General features: G+C 38.6%; 1 protein-coding gene across 10 annotated transcripts in view; it reads right to left on the bottom strand.

Moving 5' to 3' along the window:
* The window catches only part of NEK11 (NIMA related kinase 11), a 349,893-nt gene that overhangs the window by 81,026 nt on the left and 246,948 nt on the right, over nt 1-21,919 (bottom strand). For all 10 annotated transcript variants that reach the window (XM_079101293.1, XM_079101289.1, XM_079101291.1 and 7 more), the window contains one exon: nt 18,678-18,738. In XM_079101293.1, coding sequence (XP_078957419.1) covers nt 18,678-18,738 — 61 coding nt within the window. The remainder of the gene's footprint in view (nt 1-18,677; nt 18,739-21,919) is intronic.

Genomic DNA, 21,919 nt, shown 5'->3' with positions numbered 1-21,919 from the left:
CAGCAGTTTATATTTCCACCATCCATGTACAAGGATTCTCTACAACATGCCAGCACTGCTATTTTCCCTTTTTGTTTGTTTTTAATAGCTATCCTAATGGGCACAAAGTGGTAACTCATTGTGAATTTGATTTTCATTTCCCTGATAACTGCTTAATGTTTAGCATATTTTCATGTAGTGACTGGCCATCTGTAGATCTTCTTTGGAGAAATTCTATTCAACTCTTCAACCTATTTTTAAATTGAGCTAGTGATCTTTTTCTTGTTGAATTGTAGGTTTTTTTTAATAATCTGAGATTAAACAGAGATAAAATCCACAAATATTTTTGCCCATGTTCATCTTTGTATTTCCAAAGTTTGGTTCAGCACAGAGCATATATTGCATAAATTTTATTCTTTAAGTGGAATTATTTTCTTAATCATTTTCTCTCCTCCTCCTCCTCTCCTCCTTCTCTGCCTGTATTTTGAGATGGGGTCTCTCACTATGTTGGCCAGGCTTCTCTTGAACTCCTGGGCTCAGTTTCCCTCCCACCTCAGCCTCCTAAAAATCAGGACTACAAACATGCAGCAAGGTTCCATTTTTAAACATGTTTCCCCATAACATATAGAAATACAATTGATTTTTGCATATTTATTTTGTACCCTATAGCCTTTTGAATTTATTTATTAGTTTTAATAGTTTTTTGATGGTTTTATAGGGATATTTTATATATAAGATCATGGTATCTGCAAAGAGATAATTTAGTTCTTACTTTATAATCTGGATTTCTCTTATTTCTTTTCTTCACCTAGAATATCTAGTACAATGTTAAATAAAAGTGGTAAAAAGTGGTAAAAGAAAAAATTCTTATCTCATTCCTTATTGAAGGGGAAAAACATTCCCTATTAAGAATTTGTTAAAGGCTTTTCCCCCCATAGATACCCTTTATCAGGTTTTAGAGGTTCTCTTCTGTTCCTAGCTTGTTGAGTGTTTTTAATGAGAAAATGTGTAAAATTTTTTCCAAATGCCTTTTCTTCATCTATTGCAATGACCATATAACGTTCTCCTTTTATTCTGTTAACATGGTGTACGACATTAATTTATTTTCTGATATTAAGTCACCCTTGTATTCCTGAAAAAAGTGTCACCTGGTCAGTATAACTCTTGTTATGTTTCTGGGTTTGCCTTGCTTGTATTTTGTTGGTAGTTTTCATATACATATTTATAATGAATATTGGTAAGTAGCTTTGTTTTTTCTTGTTATGTCTTTGCCTTGTGTTGACATTAGGGCAATAATACTGCTTTCACAGAATGAGTCGAGAAGTGTTTCCTCATTTTTTTTTCAGAAGAATTTCAGAATGGATGATATTAATTCTTCTTTGAATGTTTGGTAGAATTCACCAGTGAGGCCATCTGAGCCTGGGATTTCCTTTGTCAGAAGTTTTTAAATTACTATTTTGATTACTACTACCCATGATAGGCCTATTCCAATTTTCTATTTCTTCTTTAATCACTTTCAGTAATTTGTATCTCTCTACAAATATGCCCATTTCATCTAAGTTGTCTGATCTGTTGGTATACTGTCCATAGGATACTTTATAATTCTTTTTTTTTAAGTTGGTACTAACATTTCATTTTTCATTACTGATTTACTAATGTGAGTTTTCTCTCTTACTTTCTTCATCAGTATCAGTAAAATCTGTTAATTCTGTTGATTATTTTTATAATCAACTTTTGCTTCATTCATGTCTATTATTTTCTATAATTTTTTCATTTATTTCATTCTATTTTTATTATTTTCTCCCTTCTGCTTAATTTGCTCACTTTTTTTAGTTTATTATGCTTAATGGGTGAGAGTTAAAATCAAAGGCAATGTAAATAGTAGCTAGGATCCTAACCCATAAAAGCCAAATACTAGGCAAGGCACAGGGAATACAAGAAGTATAGTAAGGGTCTATGGAAAAAGCACTAGCCTTTAGGGGGCCACAGTTACTATTCTGGATCTACTCTCAATAGCTCTGTGGCCTTCAGACCACTTCCCTGGCCTCAGTTTCCTCGTTTTGTATTTAAGTGACTTCATTAAACTTCCCTCAATTCTAACCTTCTATGAACAGGCATAGAGTGTACTAGGGGAGATATCAATCCTTCGCAGGAAAAATGAAGCAGGGGGAATCTCAATACCCGAACTTCAACTTTATTACAAAGCAATAGTAACAAAAACGGCATGGTATTGGCACCAAAATAGACAGGTAGATCAATGGTACAGAATAGAGGACACAGACACAAACCCAAATAAATACAATTTTCTAATACTAGACAAAGGTGCCAAAAATATGCAATGGAGAAAAGATAGCCTCTTCAACAAATGGTGCTGGGAGAATTGGAAATCCATATGCAACAGAATGAAACTAAACCCATATCTCTCACCATGCACGAAACTAAACTCAAAATGGATTAAGGACCTCGGAATCAGACCAGAGACCCTGCAGATTATAGAAGAAAAAGTAGGTCCAAATCTTCACCTTGTTGGTCTAGGACCAGACTTCCTTAACAGGACTCCCATAGCACAAGAAATAAAAGCTAGAATCAACCACTGGGATATATTCAAACTAAAAAGCTTTCTCTCAGCAACGGAAACTATCAGCAATGCGAAGAAAGAGCCTACAGAGTGGGAGAATATCTTTGCCAATCATACTTCAGATAGAGCACTAATCTCCAGAATCTATAAAGAACTCAAAAAACTCTACACCAAGAATACAAATAATCCAATCGACAAATGGGCTAAGGAAATGAACAGACACTTCACAGAAGAAGATGTACAAGCAATCAACAAACATATGAAAAAAATGTTCAACATCTCTAGTAATAAGAGAAATGCAAATCAAAACTACCCTAAGATTCCATCTCACCCCAATTAGAATGGCGATTATCAAAAATACAAGCAACAGGTGTTGGCGAGGATGTGGGGAGAAAGGTACACTCATACATTGCTGGTGGGGCTGCAAATTAGTGCAGCCACTCTGGAAAGCAGTGTGGAGATTCCTTAGAAAACTTGGAATGGACCCACCATTTGACCCAGCTATCCCACTCCTTGGCCTATACCCAAAGGACTTAAAATCAGCATACTACAGAGACACAGCCACATCAATGTTCATAGCTGCTCAATTCACAATAGCCAGATTGTGGAACCAACCTAGATGTCCTTCAATTGATGAGTGGATAAAGAAACTGTGGTATATATATACAGTGGAATATTACTCAGCCATAAAGAACGATAAAATTATGGCATTTGCAGGCAAATGGATGAAATTGGAGACCATCATGCTAAGTGAGATAAGCCGATCTCAAAAAACTAAAGGATGAATGATCTCGCTGATAAGTGGATGATGACATATAAGGGGGAGGGTGGGGGGACTTAGTGTTAGGGTTAGGGTTAGGGGTAGGGTTAGAGTTAGGGAGGGGGACAAGAATGGAGAAAGAAAGGACTGTTTAGAGGGAAAAGAAGGGTGGGAGGGGTGGGGGGGAAGGGAAAAAATAATAGAATGAATCAAACAACATTACCATATGTAAATTTATGATTATACAAATGGTATGTCTTTAACCCATGTACAAACAGACAAACAACATGTATCCCATTTGTTTACAATAAAAAAAAGAAAGAAAAATTATAAAAATAAATATTTGAACTAGGTCAATTTAAAAAAAAAAAGGGGAGATAATATCTAAACAAACAAAGATAAAGAGCAATCAAAGGGACCAAATACTAAAATGCAAATGGCTGGGACCAAAAATAAATGTCAACAACAAATGCCTGAAACATCAGGAAAAATCACCCTCAAGTCTCTTTTTTCGCCTGTAAAATATAGAATGACAAGGATTATAACACTTGACTCTACCCCATGGAGATGTTTTGACAATGAGATGAAAATAAAATGATATGAAGAGGCATTAAGCATCCAGAAGCTGTGTTTTTTAACAATGCAAAGCACAACTCATAATAATAATATTGTCAGGAATCCTCCTACTTCTATCATCTCTTACCAGCAGAGCTATTTTCCTCATAGAAGTGACAACTTGATGGTTTGACATTTTGCCAGCAGAGAGAGACTCTTCTTTCATTTCTTTCAAAATTTCCTTCTGAAATTGCTCTTTACTCATTTTAGTTGCTGGACAAATAACCTTGATCATAAAACAAAACCTGTGTTTGACCTCCTTGCCAAACCTGCATGTGGGTAATAAAAAGCTGATCTAGGGACTGCAGGGGTGGATATTTTGGCAAACAAGATCTCACTTAAGCACCTGGGACGTTGCTTACTCAGGATTCCTTACAGACACTGCCTTTGGTGCACTAAATGCTTCCCCTCTAATCTCCTTTAACTCTCTCTTTCTCTCAATTTCCTCAGGCACATTCAAGAAATAGTAGTTGCTTGATAGACACCACTCTGTCCAAATGATAGCAAAGGCATGGTCTCATGCTCCACATTTCTCCTCCAACTTCTTGGAATGGAACCTGATAGAAGATTCACCTAGACCAGGGGTCAACAAACTTTTCTATAAAGGGACAGGTAGTGAATATTTCAGACTTCAGACCAGTTGCAATGACTCCACTCCACTGTGAGAGCATGAAAACAATCATAAGAAATAAATAAAGAAATGAGCATGGCTATGTTACAGTAAAACATTATTTACAAAAACAGGCAATGAGCTATTTGGCTATAGTTGGCTGATCCCTGGCCCCAGTGAGGGGAAAGCAATATGATACTGAGCTGGGGACAACCAAAGAACTTTTCAAGTCAAATTCCTTCAGCTTTACAGATGGGGAGACCAAGAGACGCTATCTGTCTCACCCAAGGTGGCAGAGCTAGGACTACAGCTATGGTCTACTGAATCCCAAAGGAATGCTCTTTTGAATGCCCCACAATAAAATAAGCATTTTTATGTGTTGATTTTGCAAAATCAGATCATCAGACAAATCCCTCCCTCAGAAAGGTTGAAATTTGGGGATATCATTACATCTGCCATCCTATTTCTCCACCCCTCCAGATGACAGCCCTACAGCTTATCATGGATAGGGTCATGAATTCGCAGGGTGTTGTGAAAACTGTTCTACTCTGATGAGAGGAATGGCTGACTCAACCTTTGTGGAGATTTTTTCTTCAGCCTTTCTGTGATGAGAGTGAACATTAAGATGGCAATAAAATTATGTAAAAAGACAAAGAAAAGCTGATTGCTATTTTCATCATGTTACCTCAATGCCCCAGGGATGGCGAGGCACTGTTCCCCGGCCCCTTCAAGGAAGGGCTTGCTACCCCAGCCGTTAAGAGTGATGTAAACAAGTAAGCCTGTGGCTGTGGCCTCTTCAGGAATTGCCTCAGTTGTAGAAAGCTTTCTCACCCAAAGCCATGACCTTCCAGGTGGCCTCCACTTATGACTGATCATGGTAGAGGTAGAAAGTCTGACCATTTTTGTCTATTCAGACAACTCTGATGGGTCCAGAATTCCCCATGGGATTGGCTAAGGTTTGCCAGGCCTGTATCACTGCTCGTTTCTCTCTCTGCTCCATCCGCATCGTTCACGTTTTATCACCAGTGGTCTATCCCAAGGGCACTCCTGCCCACTCAATTTTGTGTTAAAGACTCCTTTCTGAAGAACCCAGGCCCCAGAAACATGCTCCTGGGGTTGAGGGGAGTTGTGAAGATGATTGTCTTGGTTCCTCTGATGAGTTGAGGATTAGACAAGAGCAATAACAGACATGATGATGTGACCATTCCTAGCACTCCATGTCCATCCCCATATTTTTCAGAGAATTGTTTTTATTGTCACAGGGCAGATGCCACCACATAAGGAAGTTGTCATCAACCCTGTAGCAGCAGCAGCTGTATCAAAGCCAAGTGACATCAGGAGTCTAGAGAAGAAAGAGCCAACAGGAGGTGGAAGAATATGGTCTAGGAGGGAACAACCTCAGGGGCTTTCCACTAGGAAGGGAGCTGGGGCATATTAGCATGAATATGTGAGCTGGCTTAGAAGACCTGGATTTGAGTTCTGACTCAGATTTTTGTTCAATAAGTAATGAAACTATAACTCAGTTTCCTCATTATGAGGAAAAACAACCCCTACTTTCTAGGGCTCTAGTAAAAATTAAATGCAATCACATATATAGAGATACATTATTGTTAGCAAAGGCCCACAGTGAATTTACACTGCCTCCCTCTTCCCTGGAGCACCCCCATCACAGTGCTTTGCATAGGGATCTTCGTAATGAATAAACAGCACCCACCATCTATGCCAACGTTAAATAGTTGGAAGAAAGTGGGTCAGCTTGGAAGGGTAAACTCCCCTGTCATCTCATAGGGGAGACAATGAATACTAAAAGATGGGAATTTTACAAACTGTCTGTTTTTACTAAATGGTTATTTCCCACTACAAATATTCAGCTGAATTTTATAGACGATTAAAAACAACAACAGTTCAGGGATCTGAAAACTTTTTGATTCCTTTTGAATAAGCCAGAAGATGCTTCTCTAAGAATAGCACCTATCAAATAAAAAGAAAAAAGGAAGTGTCTGGTTTGGCACTGACATGCAGCAATTAAATGTGGATGCAAGTGAAGAAGAGATTCGTGGAAGCCAGATCCTATAATTTTTCCTTTTTCCTTCCCTATAGAGACAGTAGCCTGTGTCTTGGGAATTTAATTATTCTAGGCTTCCAACATGGAAAATCTTAGCTTTATAAACAAAACCTGCTTTTCTGTAGCAGTAAGTTGGGCTGGAATCCAGACTGACTGAAATACTTAAGAATATCAGTACTTTCTTCTCTTTAGTTGAAAATAATCACATAAGTTGTCCATGTTCATGGCAGACAAATTAGAAAACACAGAAAAAGAAACCCATACAGAGAAAAATCACTATCAATGCTTTGGAATTTCCAAATTGTGTGTGCATATGTGTTTGTTTTTTTTTTTTTTTTTTTTTTGTGTGCGTGTGTGTGTGAAAGTATGAATCAACTGCAGTTTTGCATACTTCGTTAGTTTATAACAACACTTATGCCAATGAATATGTAGTTACACCATCATTTTATTTATTTTTATGGTGCTGGGACTTGAACCTAGAGCCTCATGCCTACTAGGCAAGTGCTGTACCACTGAGCCACAATCCCAGCCTCTACACTATCATTTAAAAAAATAAACTGTATAATGTTTTTTTATTTTAGAAGCTGTACAAGCCCCCATTACTAAGCATTTATTGTGATCCCAATTTTTCACTATTATAAACAACACTGCCATCAGTAGCCCTGTAGGTTTATCTTTACACACAACTCTGATTGTTTCTTTCTTTCTTAGGTAGAGCGGAAATAAACAAATTTTATTGTTTCTTTAGGATTCGTGATGTAGATTTGTTGGGTCAAAGCACTCTTTATTCTTTCCAGTTAATAATAACCTAAATATTGAAAGAAAAGCTTTTCCTAGGTTGTAAATAACAATCTCTCCAAGGGTGTCATAAATATTAAAAATTGAATGTGAGGCACTTTTATTGAAAACTTGGTTCAATTTATTAAAATGTATCACAAATGAGCAAGCACCCTTTAAAGCCTTAGCTGGTGGTGAGAGCAGAGCACTTCCGTTCCTGTTGTTCTATCATGATGGTTCTCATAGGTGGTTTCTGGACCAGCAGCACCAATAGCACCAGGACGAGTTAAAATGCAGACTCCTGGGCTCCACCCCAAAGCTAGTGAATCAGAACCTCTGGGCATAGTGCCTGCTAGAGTTTGAGAACCACTGGTCTATCCCATTCCATCTGCCTCATTCATCTGGGAATTCACTGTGAGCTATCTGGAGTTCTAATCATTTGATCGAGAGTAACACTCCTATTAATCTGCAAATTCCTTGAAAACAGAAACTACATCTGATGTTCCTTTGTGTACCCTGCAATGTTTCTGTGCCTGATATATACTTCATAATTAAGTTTCTGCAGGCAAATGTAGCCTTCTGTGCACTTCTAACTTTTCACATAAATAACTTAATAGTACTTTAAAGTAACTGGACAAAAATTCCTTTACTGATCTAACCAGAGTGGCCTCAAGAAGCAATTGGTTTGGTGTCTAATTAGTGCCAGAAAGAAACAGCTTGATATTCTCCCTGCACAACAGGCAGTCTCTAAAGTTCCAATGTTCAGGTTAATTTGCTCACTTAGTACGGCTCACTAGCAACCTTCACGCCCAGGCAGGCGAGATGATGCTTCCCATGCTGCATGCAATCACATACCCTCAGAAGCATGACTGCACTGCTTCTGGGGATGAGTGGATGACAGGGGATCTGCATTCCCACCACTTCTCCTAAGCTCACGTGGAGCTCCAGTCTCGCTGAGCATTTAGCGAGGCAGATCCAGGGCCAAGATTTTTGGTTCTGCAAGCAGGCATTCCACACAGTCCACCACCAGCTGCCACTGAAGTGGCCTCTCTCCAGGTGAGAACATCCAACAGGGTCTCACGGTTCACCAGTGTCAATCGTAACAATTGCTACATGAAGCACATGCTCCCTCTACAGTCAGCAGCACAGAAGACAAATTTTAAAAAGAATTATCTTGCATCATCTACTCCTTAGCTTCTGTGAAAGTCAAGAGATGCTTCCGTAAGACACTGCAAGGACCATTTCTACCTTTTCCAATTATTTTTAAGATCTATCCTCACAATAATCCTTATTCATTATTTTTAGCCTCACTTCTTCCCTATGGCTTAGGAAAACGTCTTATTTATTTGAAAAAAAAGTCAAAATTAACTAGATATTCATGGCATATTCACCAGTGGGATGATTCAGCAAATAACACCAAATAGAAGCACTTATCATTCCCAGGCAAAAGCTGCCAACTTCTTCTACTGTATGGACTCTATTCTTATCCCCTCATGATCAAATCCAGTGTCAGAAATTATCTCAGATGCTATCTGATTCTTAGAGTTTCCTTCATGACTTCTATCCCTCGCATTAAAGCTATCTTCCCGTTTTCTGAACACTCTTGTCTATTCATAGTTATTTAGGCCCTTGTTTAAGTTCCACTATGAAATCAAAAGTCCTCAAGGACAGGACCCAAGTCTGTTATCTGTGTAACCCCAGTACAATGTGCAGCACTCCCTGTACAAAATGTATCAGCTTCAATGAAACCATAAAGTAGAAGTAACGAAGAAATGTAGGATTAATGATTGCTCAGTTTCTCTTTTAGATATAAACTTTATTGCTGGTAGTTTTTCCCTTAGATAATAGGAATACCCAGAACATTCTTCACTAAGAGTGTAGTAATAAGGATGATTAATACTGTGGTTGTAGGGACTTATTTATATTATGAGGTCTTTCCCTGCCCCCACTCCATCTCCACACATCTATCAAATGAAGGTGTCTGACAACGTGGAAGACATGCAGCAGGTTCTCCGTAAATTGCCAGTAATTCTATATCTGTTCATTCTTTCAAGTTTTAAAGAAGTTGGAGAGGTTTAAATTTCTATAAGACATAGACAAAAGGGATAATGACCATCACATTGTGTCTCCACATCAAAATGATCCAAGTGGCTTATGATCCAAAGTATCCCTCCTTTCCTAGGGTTTAAATGTGTGAGTAGCCACAGATAAGACACTGTGTTGAAATTGCTTCAATTATTATGAGAAATTATTTTCTGTCAAGATGAAAAACACAACAGCACAAGGTTAAGTGGTTGTCAGTCATCCTACTTAATAGCTTAAAGTTTGATGGGCTTAAGCGAAGGAAGTTTCTAAGGGAGTCAGAAGCCCTGATGCCTTCTCTAGTCTGTATCAGTCATATCATTTAGTAGACATTAATTATACCAATGTTAATGGAAGAAATTCAGGGCAAAAGTTTCCAAAAACCCAAATTGATCAGATATATCGACACACTAAAGGAATCTTAATGAACAGAGAGGTTTGGAGCATCTGTGAAATTCTAATTACTTCTGTCCAATATCCAGTTTGAATGTACAAAGCCTTTTATAAATACAGTTTACCAAGGTCATTTATCATTCTGCTGTTGACTACTCTTTTTAGACCTACAACCAATTTCCCAAACACGTAAGAATGTTAAACTTCACATATTGCCTTGGTTCACAATGTGGTTACTAGGAAATATGAAGACAGAATTTTCCTTTCTACAAAGTTCAATGAAAATGAAGGCAGATGTCACCCGTCTTTCCTACTAAATGGTGATGGTCTGAACAGTTACTATAGTGATATTTGATCTGCTGTGTAATTTTAGTCCTTTAGTTCTCCATCTCACATCACTCCTTTTAAAGCACTGTCCTTATTGTTTATTAAAGGTGAACTTTTCTGATTTTGCTGAAAAGCCAGTGGTATCCTAACCCTCAGGATAAGGTTCAGACTCCTAACCCGGCACATGAGGTTCTCTGTGGTCTTGGCATTGTATACCCGGGTTCGCCAATCTCTTCCTCAATAAGAAGTTCCATGAATACATCCAGTTGTTTCGCCCTGCTTGATCCTTTCTAGAGAACACAAATCCTTCCTGCCCACGTGGCAACTCCACACCTATCTTTCCATTAACTTCTTAAATGATTACTGAAAATACTCTGTGTCATGCTATGTGCTAGACTCTGGGAACACTATAATGAATTTGACCTTGCCCTGTCTTCCCAGATGCAGGAATTACAAACCTTCCTCCTCTCTGCAGCCTTCCTGGGCCTTGCCTCACGTGGAAGTGCCCCGCCTCCGCTGACACGCCCCATCTCCCTTGCTAGCTGTGTGGGCTGTGCTAGTTACAGTGCCCTAGGATTATCTGCCTTCCTGGCTGGGAACTCATTAAGACAGGGACCTTGTTTCCTTCATCACTCTGTGACATCTGGCTTATCATAAAAATAAGCTTTGTAAATATTTATAGGATAAGGAGGGAAAAGGAAATATAGCTTACACATCTTAGCTATGAAAAAATTGTTTAAGAGTATTTACCCTCAGTAAAATGGCCTCTGTCTAATTCTTAGCTATCCATCCAGGTCCTAGTTTCTGGTCTATCCAGTTCCCTTTTAAATGCTCTCCTCCTTCTCTCTCCTGAGTTTGCCTAGAATCACTCAATGTCTGGTTTATGACTAGCTAGCCTTACTCCCCTGAGAAATTTTGAAGTGGTGTCTGGACCTGGAACATTAACATCACATGAGAAATTGTCAGAAATACAAATTCTTGGTGATACACCAGACCTGTGTTTTAAGCTTCTAGATAATTCTGATACGTGCTCAAGTTGTGGGAATCACTGATGTAATCTGAACTTGATATTATAGAGGAGACAAATACATTGAACTTGGAATGCAAATGGACACTTTCTAATGCATAGGTCACTCACTTGTGATAAAGAAAGGAAAAATATACTGTTCCTGTTTGAAGTAAAAATAAAACTAAATCTGGAATGGGGTCAAACCACTGCATTCAACATTTTCAGGGCTGCAAGGTTAAAACACTTTTGCTCATTACAAATCACAAGAAAGGATATCTCTATTATTCTTTTTTGTTGAGGGTTTGGAGAAGCTCTTGCAGAAGTTTGTGGAAGATACTTAACATCTTAATATGCTCAATGGGCAACTGCACATTTCTTTCTTTTTTGCGGGGTAGGGTAGGGGTGGGTGCTGGGGATTGAACTCAGGGGCACTTAACCACTGAGCCACATCCCTAGCCCTATTTTTTGTATTTTATTTAGAGATAGGGTCTCACTGAGTTGCTTAGCACCACACTTTTGCTGAGTCTGGCTTTGAACTCAAGATTCTTCTGCCTCAGCCTCCCGAGCTGCTGGGATTCTTTTTAGTTATACACGAAAGTAGAATCTATTTTGATATATTTATACAAGCATGGAATATATCTTATTCTAATTAGGATCCCAGTCTTGTGGATGTATATGATGGTGAGCTTCACTGTGTGTATTCCAACTGGATATTTCGGAAATGTATAATCTGATGCTGAACATGAGTGAAGTATGAGTAAGTCATCTCATTTCACAGACGTTTCACTTCAAACTGATAAGCCTTAAACTCTGACATATTTAAGTGGGAATTATCCCTTGGATTTTGTTAACATTCTTACATATATTAATGACCACAATGATTAATAAACTCTATTATTACAACTTGTGAGTCTCCTAAAACTGTAGTTAGAGCAAAGCAGATATAACTACCTGAGCAATCCTAAACAATCATCTCCTGTACGACCACAAGAGATTGTCTTTTCTGACAGGAAAGTGCTTGGCACTCTGAGAGCAGCAAATTTCTCCTCAGTAATAAGGATTATTCTGTGAGTTCCCTCCCTAGAAAGGTATTTCAAAAGCCTGTGCTCTCATCATTTCAATGCCACCAGTCACAATAAAAGCACCCCCTTAATCTGAGCAGCAGCATTAGTTAGACTCCACTGCCCTAGAGCACAAATGTCACCATAAGAGGTCATCACAGCCATAAGAAGCAGTGGAAGGGTTAAGGGGCTCCCTGGCTTGGTCAGTTTTAGAAAACAAGCACTTAAGCAGTTTACACAAAGTCAATACTAAAATGTCCTATAAATTGTGCCAATAGATGCTAGGACACAAGAAAAGGGCACTCCAAATTAAAACATTCAGCTTCAGTGATTTTTTTCCAGAATTTTGCAATGGGACAATCTGGGAAGAAGTTATTTTAACTTCAAGGTACATGTAATTTTTTTGTTTTACAATTTAAGTTTTATTAATCAAGGTATCCAAAACTCCTAATCTACCCCTGATAAGAATATCAATGAAGTAATGGAAAAACAGAATTGGGCTCTTTGCTTTCTAATGCTCTTTGATGATGATGATGATGATGATGATGATGATGATGATGATGATGATGATTTTAATTGTGCAATTTATGGTGGCAATATAAGTTAGTATAGATATTATGCAGAATAGTATGGAGGTTTCTTAAAAACTAAATAAATCTATCATATGATCCAGCTTCTGGGTGTATATCCAAAGGAAATGAAATCAGCATATCAAACAGATACCTAAACTGGGCAGAGAAGCACACACCTGTAATCCCAGCTACTTAGGATTTCAAGCTCAAGGCCTAGGCAATTGAGCGAGTCTCTATCTCAAAATAAAATAAAAAGGCATGGGATGTAGTTTAGTGGTAGAGCACTTGCCTAGCATGAGAGAGCATGGCACTTTTTTTTGTTGTTGTTGTTATTCTTTTTTTTAATTAAAAATCATAAATTTACATAGGGCAATGTTCTTTGATTCATTCTGTTATTTTTTCCCCTTGCCCCCACCCCTCCCACCCCTCTTTTCCCTCTATACAGTCCTTCCTTCCTCCATTCTTACCACCCTCCTTATCCCTAACCCTAAACCTAACACTAACCCTAACACTAACCCCTTCTACCCCCCCTTATATGTCCTCATCCGCTTATCAGCCAGATCATTCGTCCTTTAGTTTTTTGAGATTGGCTTATCTCACTTAGCTTGATATACTCTGATTTCATCCATTTGCCTGCAAATGCCATAGTTTTATCATTCTTCATGGCAGAGTAATATTCCATTGTATATATATGCCACAGTTGCTTTATCCATTCATCAACTGAAGGGCATCAAGGTTGGTTCCACACTCTGGCTATGGTGCATTGAGCAGCTATGAACATTGATGTAGCTGTATCTCTGTAGTATGCTGATTTTAAGTCCTTTGGGTATAGGCCAAGGAGTGGGATAGCTGGGTCAAATGGTGGTTCCATTCCAAGCTTTCTGAGGAATCTTCATACTGCTTTCCAGAGTGGCTGCACTAATTTGCAACCCCACCAGCAATGTATGAGTGTACCTTTTTCCTCACATCCTCGCCAACACCTATTGTTGCATATGTTCTTGATAATCGCCAGTCTAATTGGGGTGAGATGAAATCTTAGGGTACTTTTGATTTGTATTTCTCTTATTACTAGAGATGTTGAACATTTTTTATGTATCTGTTGATTGCTTGTACATCTTCTGTGAAGTGTCTGTTCATTTCCTTAGCCCATTTGTTGATTGGGTTATTTGTATTCTTGGTGTAGAGTTTTTTGAGTTCTTTATAGATTCTGGAAATTAGCACTCTATCTGAAGTATGAGTGGCAAAGATATTCTCCCACTCTGTAGGCGCTCTCTTCACATTACTGATAGTTTCCTTTGCTGAGAGAAAGCTTTTTAGTTTGAATCTATCCCAGTTGTTGATTCTTGCTTTTATTTCTTGTGCTATGGGAGTCCTATTAAGGAAGTCTGATCCTAAGCCAACAATTTGAAGGTTTGGACCTACTTTTTCTTCTATAAGATGCAGGGTCTCTGGTCTGATTCCAAGGTCCTTGATCCATTTTGAGTTGATTTTTGTGCAGGGTGAGAGATACAGGTTTAATTTCATTCTGTTGCACATGGTTTTCCAGTTTTCCCAGCACCATTTGTTGAAGAGGCTATCTTTTCTCCATTGCATATTTTTGGCACCTTTGTCTAGTATGAGAAAATTGTATTTATTTGGGTTTGTGTCCATGTCCTCTATTCTGTACCATTGATCTACCTTTCTATTTTGGTACCAATACCATGCCGTTTTTGTTACTATTGCTTTGTAGTATAGTTGAAGATCTGGTATTGCGATACCCCCTGATTCACTCTTCCTGCTAAGGATTGCTTTAGCTATTCTGGGTTTCTTATTCTTCCAGATGAATTTCATAATTGCCTGCTCTATTTCTGTAAGGTACGTCATTGGGATTTTAATTGGAATTGCATTGAATCTGTATAGGACTTTTGGTAGTATGGCCATTTTGACAATATTAATTCTTCCTATCCATGAACATGGGAGATCTTTCCATCTTCTAAAGTTTTCTTTAATTTCTTTCTTTAGTGTTCTGTAGTTCTCATTGTAGAGGTCTTTCACCTCTTTTGTGAGATTGATTCCCAAGTATTTTATTTTTTTCGAGAGCATGGCACTTTTTAAAGCCAAAGTTAACAATTTGATTAAAAAAAAAAAAAAAAAAAAAAAAGCAGCTCCCTGCTTCACTTCTAAGTTCCATTCTCCAAAGTCAACCATATTCAGCTCTTTAACTATTTTTATATTTACTTTTGTTTTTCAATATCACATTTATACAACTATTGTGTATTTTATATTTTGTACAATGTATGAACATCCTACTATGCTGTATGAAGAATTTGAATTTTGTGTGCATGTGTGTGTGTGTGTGTGTCTATGTAAGTGGTACTGGGATTGAACCCAGGGCCTCAAGCATGCTAGCCAAATGCTTTACCACAGAGCTATATCTCCAACCCTTTTAATTTTATTGTGAAACAGGGACTCACTAAGTCACCCAGGCTGACCTCAAAATTGGGACCCTCAGCCTCCTGAGTATCTCAGATTACAGCCTGTGCCACCATATCTAATGGGAATTTGAATTTTGTTGTTTTTCCCCATCTCTGTGATCAGGTTCTCTCTCTCTCCCACTCTCAAATCTTTCCTACATCCATTTTTTCAATATAGTCATAAAAGTTTTAAAATAATTCAATATTTGAATTACTATGACTGTAAACATTATACACGAACCCTTAAGTGTATGCAGATTAAATTTTTTTCTGTTTTTCCCAATTTTCAATTAATAATTGCCTTGAAGTTTTTTACATTACTTAGTTTTCTGATTACTTCTTCCTAATTCATCCTTAACTCGCCAAAGAAACTGAAAATGACTCTCATTATAGTCAAACCCAGGGCGTTATATGTGGAGCCTTCTGACCAATTTCAATCAGAATGGATTTTTCTACAAGCCTGTTGTCCAGCTGTCACCTGGGGAACCTTCCTTTACTGCCATTCTAGGAATCCTGTTAACCTCTCTCCTATGTTGGATCCCCCATCATTTAAAGTTCATGTCTAACTCTTTCTTGATTTACTCCTATTTTTTGATGGAGCATAACCTCTAGAAACATCCAGGAAAAGTCATGGAAAGTAAATATCTGAGACCTCATTTGTTGAGACTGCATGTCTGAAAATGTCTTAATTCCTCTCTCACACCTGATTGGTGGTTTGGATATGTAAAAAAAAAAAAAAAAAAAAAAAAAAAAATCTAGGTTAAAACTTAGACAACAAAGCTTTTACTACTGTTGAAAAATAAGACCCCATTCTTTTTCCTGATACCTTATAAATGATCTGTTTTGTTATCTCTACATTTTTCTTATTTCTTTGATTTTTTTTATTTCCAGGAATATCTATTAATTAGATGCTGAACCACCTAGACCGATCATTTTTTAATTTTATTTATTTATTTATTTATTTATTTATTTATTTACTTACTTACTTACTTACTTACTTATTCCTGGAAATTTTCAACTTTATCTCCCAAACTTTATACTGAATTTTAAAAAAATTTACTATGAAAATTATAATTTCAAGAGTTCTTTCTTATTTTCTGTATATTCCTTTTTGTTTGCTTGTTTCTTAGAGATAATATCTTAGAGTTTTTTAAAAAATTAATTTTTTGAAAGATTTCCCCTACATTGTTTATTTCCTGTGTATTTTGTAGATTTTTGTTTTGACTTCCCTCTTTTTTGTTAGATTTCCCCCCATCAGCTGCCATTTAGCTATATGTTTATATCTAAGTATGAAACATAAAAAAACAATTTAAGCTCTTTCTCTGGATCCAGTGATCATCACCTGGAAGGGTTTGCTCCTGCCATTTTGTTGGGAGAATGTCATTGCCTGTAGGATTCCCAGACGGGCACTCTCAGAGAAATACCTTCTGCGGGGGTCCGTGCTGTTCTGCAGTATTTCAGAGCCAAGCAGGGGCAGTGCCTGGGGATTTCATCATCCAACATGCAGACTTCCACTTCATCCGGTTTTCATCACAACATGTCACCCTGCCCTTTCATGTCCCTGGTGTCCCTATGTCTGGCACCGCCCTCATTTAATCCCCCAAAATCAAATCTAGTGTCTCTGCCTTGACTGCGGAGAGGAAGTCCCTGGGAATGCCAGTGGAGGGAAGGGGACTGGGATCCTTTGATCTCTATGCACACTGTCATCGATCCTCCTATTTTCATCTTCATCCACATGGTGCCTTCAGAGGAAACAGGGACTTCCAAATTCTGAGCCTTTCCAAGATCCTGGGTTCCACTGGCTTGCTTCTCCTAGTCCTTCTCTTGTCCTCTCTTCCTTCCCATATACATCGTAGGCACTTGGCTTTCAGACTTGTTTTCTAAATCAGTTACACTCACACCCATCTGTTTTCTCTCTTCTCAAATTCACCAACAGCCTCCTCCTATTCCTTTTTTTCCTGTAGATTTATCTCAGCTTTATTTCTTTACTGTCACTTTAGTGGGACTCCAGGCAGAGATAAATGTACATTTTGTGTCTAATGCTCATTTCTAAAAAAATCATACATCCTGAAAGGGAATTTAGATATCACCTACCCAATCCTGTGTTATTTGCCATTTTTTGTAGTGGAATCTATCTTTTTCAAAACATAATTTTATGTAGAAATTCAATTTATAAAACAGATAAGAGTGAAACTATCTTGGTTGCAGCTGATAAAGAAAGATAGTTTATATCTAATTGCTTCCAAAAACATTTAAAAATACTTTTGAAGGGACTTTTATACATCAGACACAATGTTAGAGTCTGGAAAACCAAAAGACAAGCAGTAAAGACATATAGCTTCTGTCCTCATGCTGCTCAGTACACTTCCTGTTGCCCAGTCCTAGAGGTTCCAAGGAGCTGGCTGCTTTGAAAATTACTGATCTAATCTGAGATGTAGAGAGGGAAGGTGACTTGGTCAAAGGAAATTCTTCTGAGCCTTCTAGACCATCCTTAGGAGTTAAATTTACTTAATAAGTGTCACTAATATGCAATTAAACAGATCACAGGGTGATGGTCAGGAGAGAAAGATCAAAGATCTGTGTTGGGACTGTAAGTATCCACATGCAGATGTGGCATGAGTTAGAAAGAGACTATAAATTGTACATAAAGCCCCTAATAAATAGTGGCGAATGCTTGCTCACTTGAAAGCTTCATTGTTCATCTTTAATCCCACCATTTCCTTTGAAGGGAATGCTTCTGGTTACACAATTAAAATTCCTAAAATAAAAACTCACAATCAAATTTAAAAGAAAAAATTATACTCCTTTCATCTAGGACCTTTAAGAATACTCTGTCTGAAAATATACTGTCTAGAGCAAAAAGTTATCACAGCTGTGCTTTTTGGATTAAAAAAAAAAAAAGAACACACTACGAAATAGGGTTTTATCCTTGAAGCACAGCCATTCCATTTATCGAGACTGACAATGCTAAAGAAATTTCAGCTTTGTTTTTCAGACCAAATCTCTTCCAATAACTGACTGACCTTCAGAGTGATGGTCCTTTCAGCTTGACTGAATGCAATCTGTTTCTACAAGACAAGTTAGGTAAGAAGATTCCTCTTCCAGGGATTGTAAGCTAGTTATTATGTACTATCGGGCCACCATTTGATCACAAGGAACTACTGACTTTCAATTATTTCTTCCTTGGAGACTGAAGGTCATTTATAATAATAATAAGCAATTCTTCCTTGAGTTTCCTGACTCTTTAGCCAGACAGTCCCTATTGGCCTCAGTCTCCTCATCTGTAAAATGAGGAGATTAGGCAAAATACAAGATTCTTTCTAAGCTTTCTAACTTCTTGGATATTAGAATAGAATCAATAAGTAACACTATCATTTGAAATCTGAAGAAACTTACCTAGAGAGGTGCAACCCAGGACATTTTCCAAACACCTGGCTAATGCTTCAATATCACTGTCCTGTCAAAATGAGAGAAAGATTCACTTTGTAAGGTAGAAGAATATTTAGTGACATAGAGATATGTTCTTGGTATATTTAGGAAAATTAACAAAACACACACATGCAAAAACTGGTTGCAAAATTAGTCCACAAGATAATCTTTATCTGTGTGTGTATGGTGCTAGGATCATTCATATATATATATATGTATATATATATATATATATATACACACACACATCTCTTTCCATATTAATCTCTAGAACTAATGCTCTCTCTGATGAGAGTCCAGGACATACACTAAAACTATAGTTTTCCAAATTTTCTATAATAAACAAATATTATTTTTAACCCGTAAAAATGATAAATATTATTAGAATTATAAAAAGTTTTATTCAATCAATAATTTATTCAGGATAGCAGGAATGAAGATCTTTTTTTTCTGGAGATACCATTTCTTAGGAATTTTATGGCCTTCAGGAAGCTGTAAATCTAAGAAATTATAACCTTCATAAGAGCCAGACATATCCATGAGGGCTGTATTTGATAATGAATATTGTCTTCAAGGCAAAATAAATATCTATCCTCCACCCAGCAGGTTGGAAATAATCCAAAATAACATCCTAATGATTTGAGAAAATGTGACCTCTTCATTATTTTCAGGTTTGTGGTTATACTGAGGAAAATGATCACTTATGGATCACCTGCTCCATTTTGAATCAAGAAACATGATTCATACTGCAGCAGTATCTGTGGATTTTAGAAACATGTACAGCAGTGTAATGGACTGTTCTAAAATGTTATATAAGTGTGCTAGATTTCACTTTATAACATCTGTCAGGGGTTGGGTAGCTACTTTCTATGCATGTGGTAAAACCCAGCATCCTTTTATGCTCAGAATATATAGAAAACACAATGACAAGGAAGGCAGGCCTGGGTAGTGCTGGTCAATGAGACCGAACCACTCCATAAAGACCTTTGGTGCCTAGGACAGGAACAGGAAGACAGGTGCCAGGAATAGAAATAGAGGAAAAACAGATCCTTTCCTTCTTCCATAGCCTGTGTTCTCCAAACTTAGAGGGATAGTCAGAGAGGAACATAGTAGAAAGGTATGCTAGAGGAAGCAGATGGCTGCACATGCAGGTGATGACACCAACCAAGGAGTCCGGATTCTAAGCCTGGCTTCTCCACTGTGAGGTGGCCTAGGCCTGTAGCTCAACTTCCCAGGTCTTAGTTTTTTGCATCTATCGAACTAGGGGTTGTCTTATTCCATCTGGGCTACTATAACAAAATATCAGACTTGGTAGCTTATAAACAACAGGGATTCATTTCTCATACTTCTGGAGACTGGAAGTTCAAGATCAAGGTGCCAGAAGATTTAGTTGCTGGTGAGGGCCCATTCATTTCCTGGTTCATAGATGACACCTTCTTTTATGCTCACCTGATGGAAGGGTCTTTCACTTGGGCCTATTTTGTAAAGGCAAAAATCCACTGAAGAGGTCAGAGCCCTCATGAACCAAGCACTTCTCTAAAGGCTCTGCCTCCTATTGGTGATTACTTGTCAATATATGAATGTGAGGGGGATGTAAATGTGCAGAGCATGATGGGGTTGAGTCCTCTGGCAGTTAAGGAGCCTTCCAGCTCTAAAACCCTGTTCTCTGGCTACAGAGATACATGGACTGTGAGGGTAACAAATTGTTTTCAAAAAATGGCTACAACAACCCCTCCCACCCTTGTGTTCCTATGCCATTCCTCACATCAAGTGAGAGAGTCCTTTTCTTTGCCTCCTGAATCTATAACTTGCTTTGACTTGTTGGGGGCCACTGCCCTGTAGGGCCCACAGTGGTAGCTGGCCTTGCCCTAAGATGGCGCCGAGAAGCCCAACTGCAAAGAAAAACAACTTTAAGGAAGTGCTTTCTATTGGCTGACTGATCTCCTCTGCGGCCGTGCTTAGCTCGTGATCAGTACACGTCTTCATTACCACCATTAAGTCTCCACGAGACAAACGCCTGATCCATTAAGGTGATTGGCTGTTATATCCCATAAAGCTGCGTACTTTGCGCGGCGGAAAAGAGCAAGAGCAAGGCAAGGAGGGCAGGCAGCAGCTGCGGGTCGAGAGAAGAGGAGAGGCGGCGGCCGCAGCGCGTCGAGAGAGGAAGAAGAGAGAAGCGGCAGCTGCACGAGAGAAAAGAAGGAGAGAGAGAGCTGCGCGACAAGAGAAGGAGAGAGAGAGCTGCGCGACAAGAGAAGGAGAGAGAGAGCTGCGCGACAAGAGAAGGAGAGAGAGAGCTGCGCGACAAGAGAAGGAGAGAGAGAGCTGCGCGACAAGAGAAGGAGAGAGAGAGCTGCGCGACAAGAGAAGGAGAGAGAGAGCTGCGCGACAAGAGAAGGAGAGAGAGAGCTGCGCGACAAGAGAAGGAGAGAGAGAGCTGCGCGACAAGAGAAGGAGAGAGAGAGCTGCGCGACAAGAGAAGGAGAGAGAGAGCTGCGCGACAAGAGAAGGAGAGAGAGAGCTGCGTGACAAGAGAAGGAGAGAGAGAGCTGCGCGACAAGAGAAGGAGAGAGAGAGCTGCGCGACAAGAGAAGGAGAGAGAGAGCTGCGCGACAAGAGAAGAAGAAGAAGAAGACGGCGGCGGTGGAGGAGGAGGAAGAACCAGGCACTCGGCTCAGAAGCTCTCCCATAAAAAAGAAGACCTTAAAACTTCATTTGAGAGCCGAGTCTTCATTGTACTCACTGGACGAGACATTGACTCACAGAATATGGCAGAAGAAATGCTGGGTGACTTCTCTAACAAGGCCTTGAGAAGCCAGGTCACTTCCATTTTCAGTCCCTTGGAAGCCAATGACCACGTAAAGAAGACCAGACCATGCTACTGGAGTGAACACATGGTGAGAGGCTCTGGAATATAATTCTTGCGAGGGAAACAGAGGACCTCTGCCAACAGTTGGTGCCAACTGCAATGTGTGTAAGTGAAGCCATCTTAGACCCCCAAGCCAAGCTCCCAACTGAAAAAATCTACATGATTGATTTCAGGCAATATCCGAACAGTCTAGTGAGTTCAGGCAACCCACGGAATCATGAGAAACAATAAATAATTATTTTAATCTACTAAGTTTGGGGGTGCTTTCATGTACAGAAAATGATAGACACTAAACAAATGGAAGTTATTGACCAGGAGTTTTCTATTTTTATGTCCTTGG

This window comes from Sciurus vulgaris (genome assembly GCF_902686455.1).
Source record: "Sciurus vulgaris genome assembly, chromosome: 10".
Lineage (NCBI taxonomy): Eukaryota > Metazoa > Chordata > Mammalia > Rodentia > Sciuridae > Sciurus > Sciurus vulgaris.
Note: the sequence above shows the minus strand (reverse complement) of the source record. Positions and strands in the feature narration are given on the sequence as shown.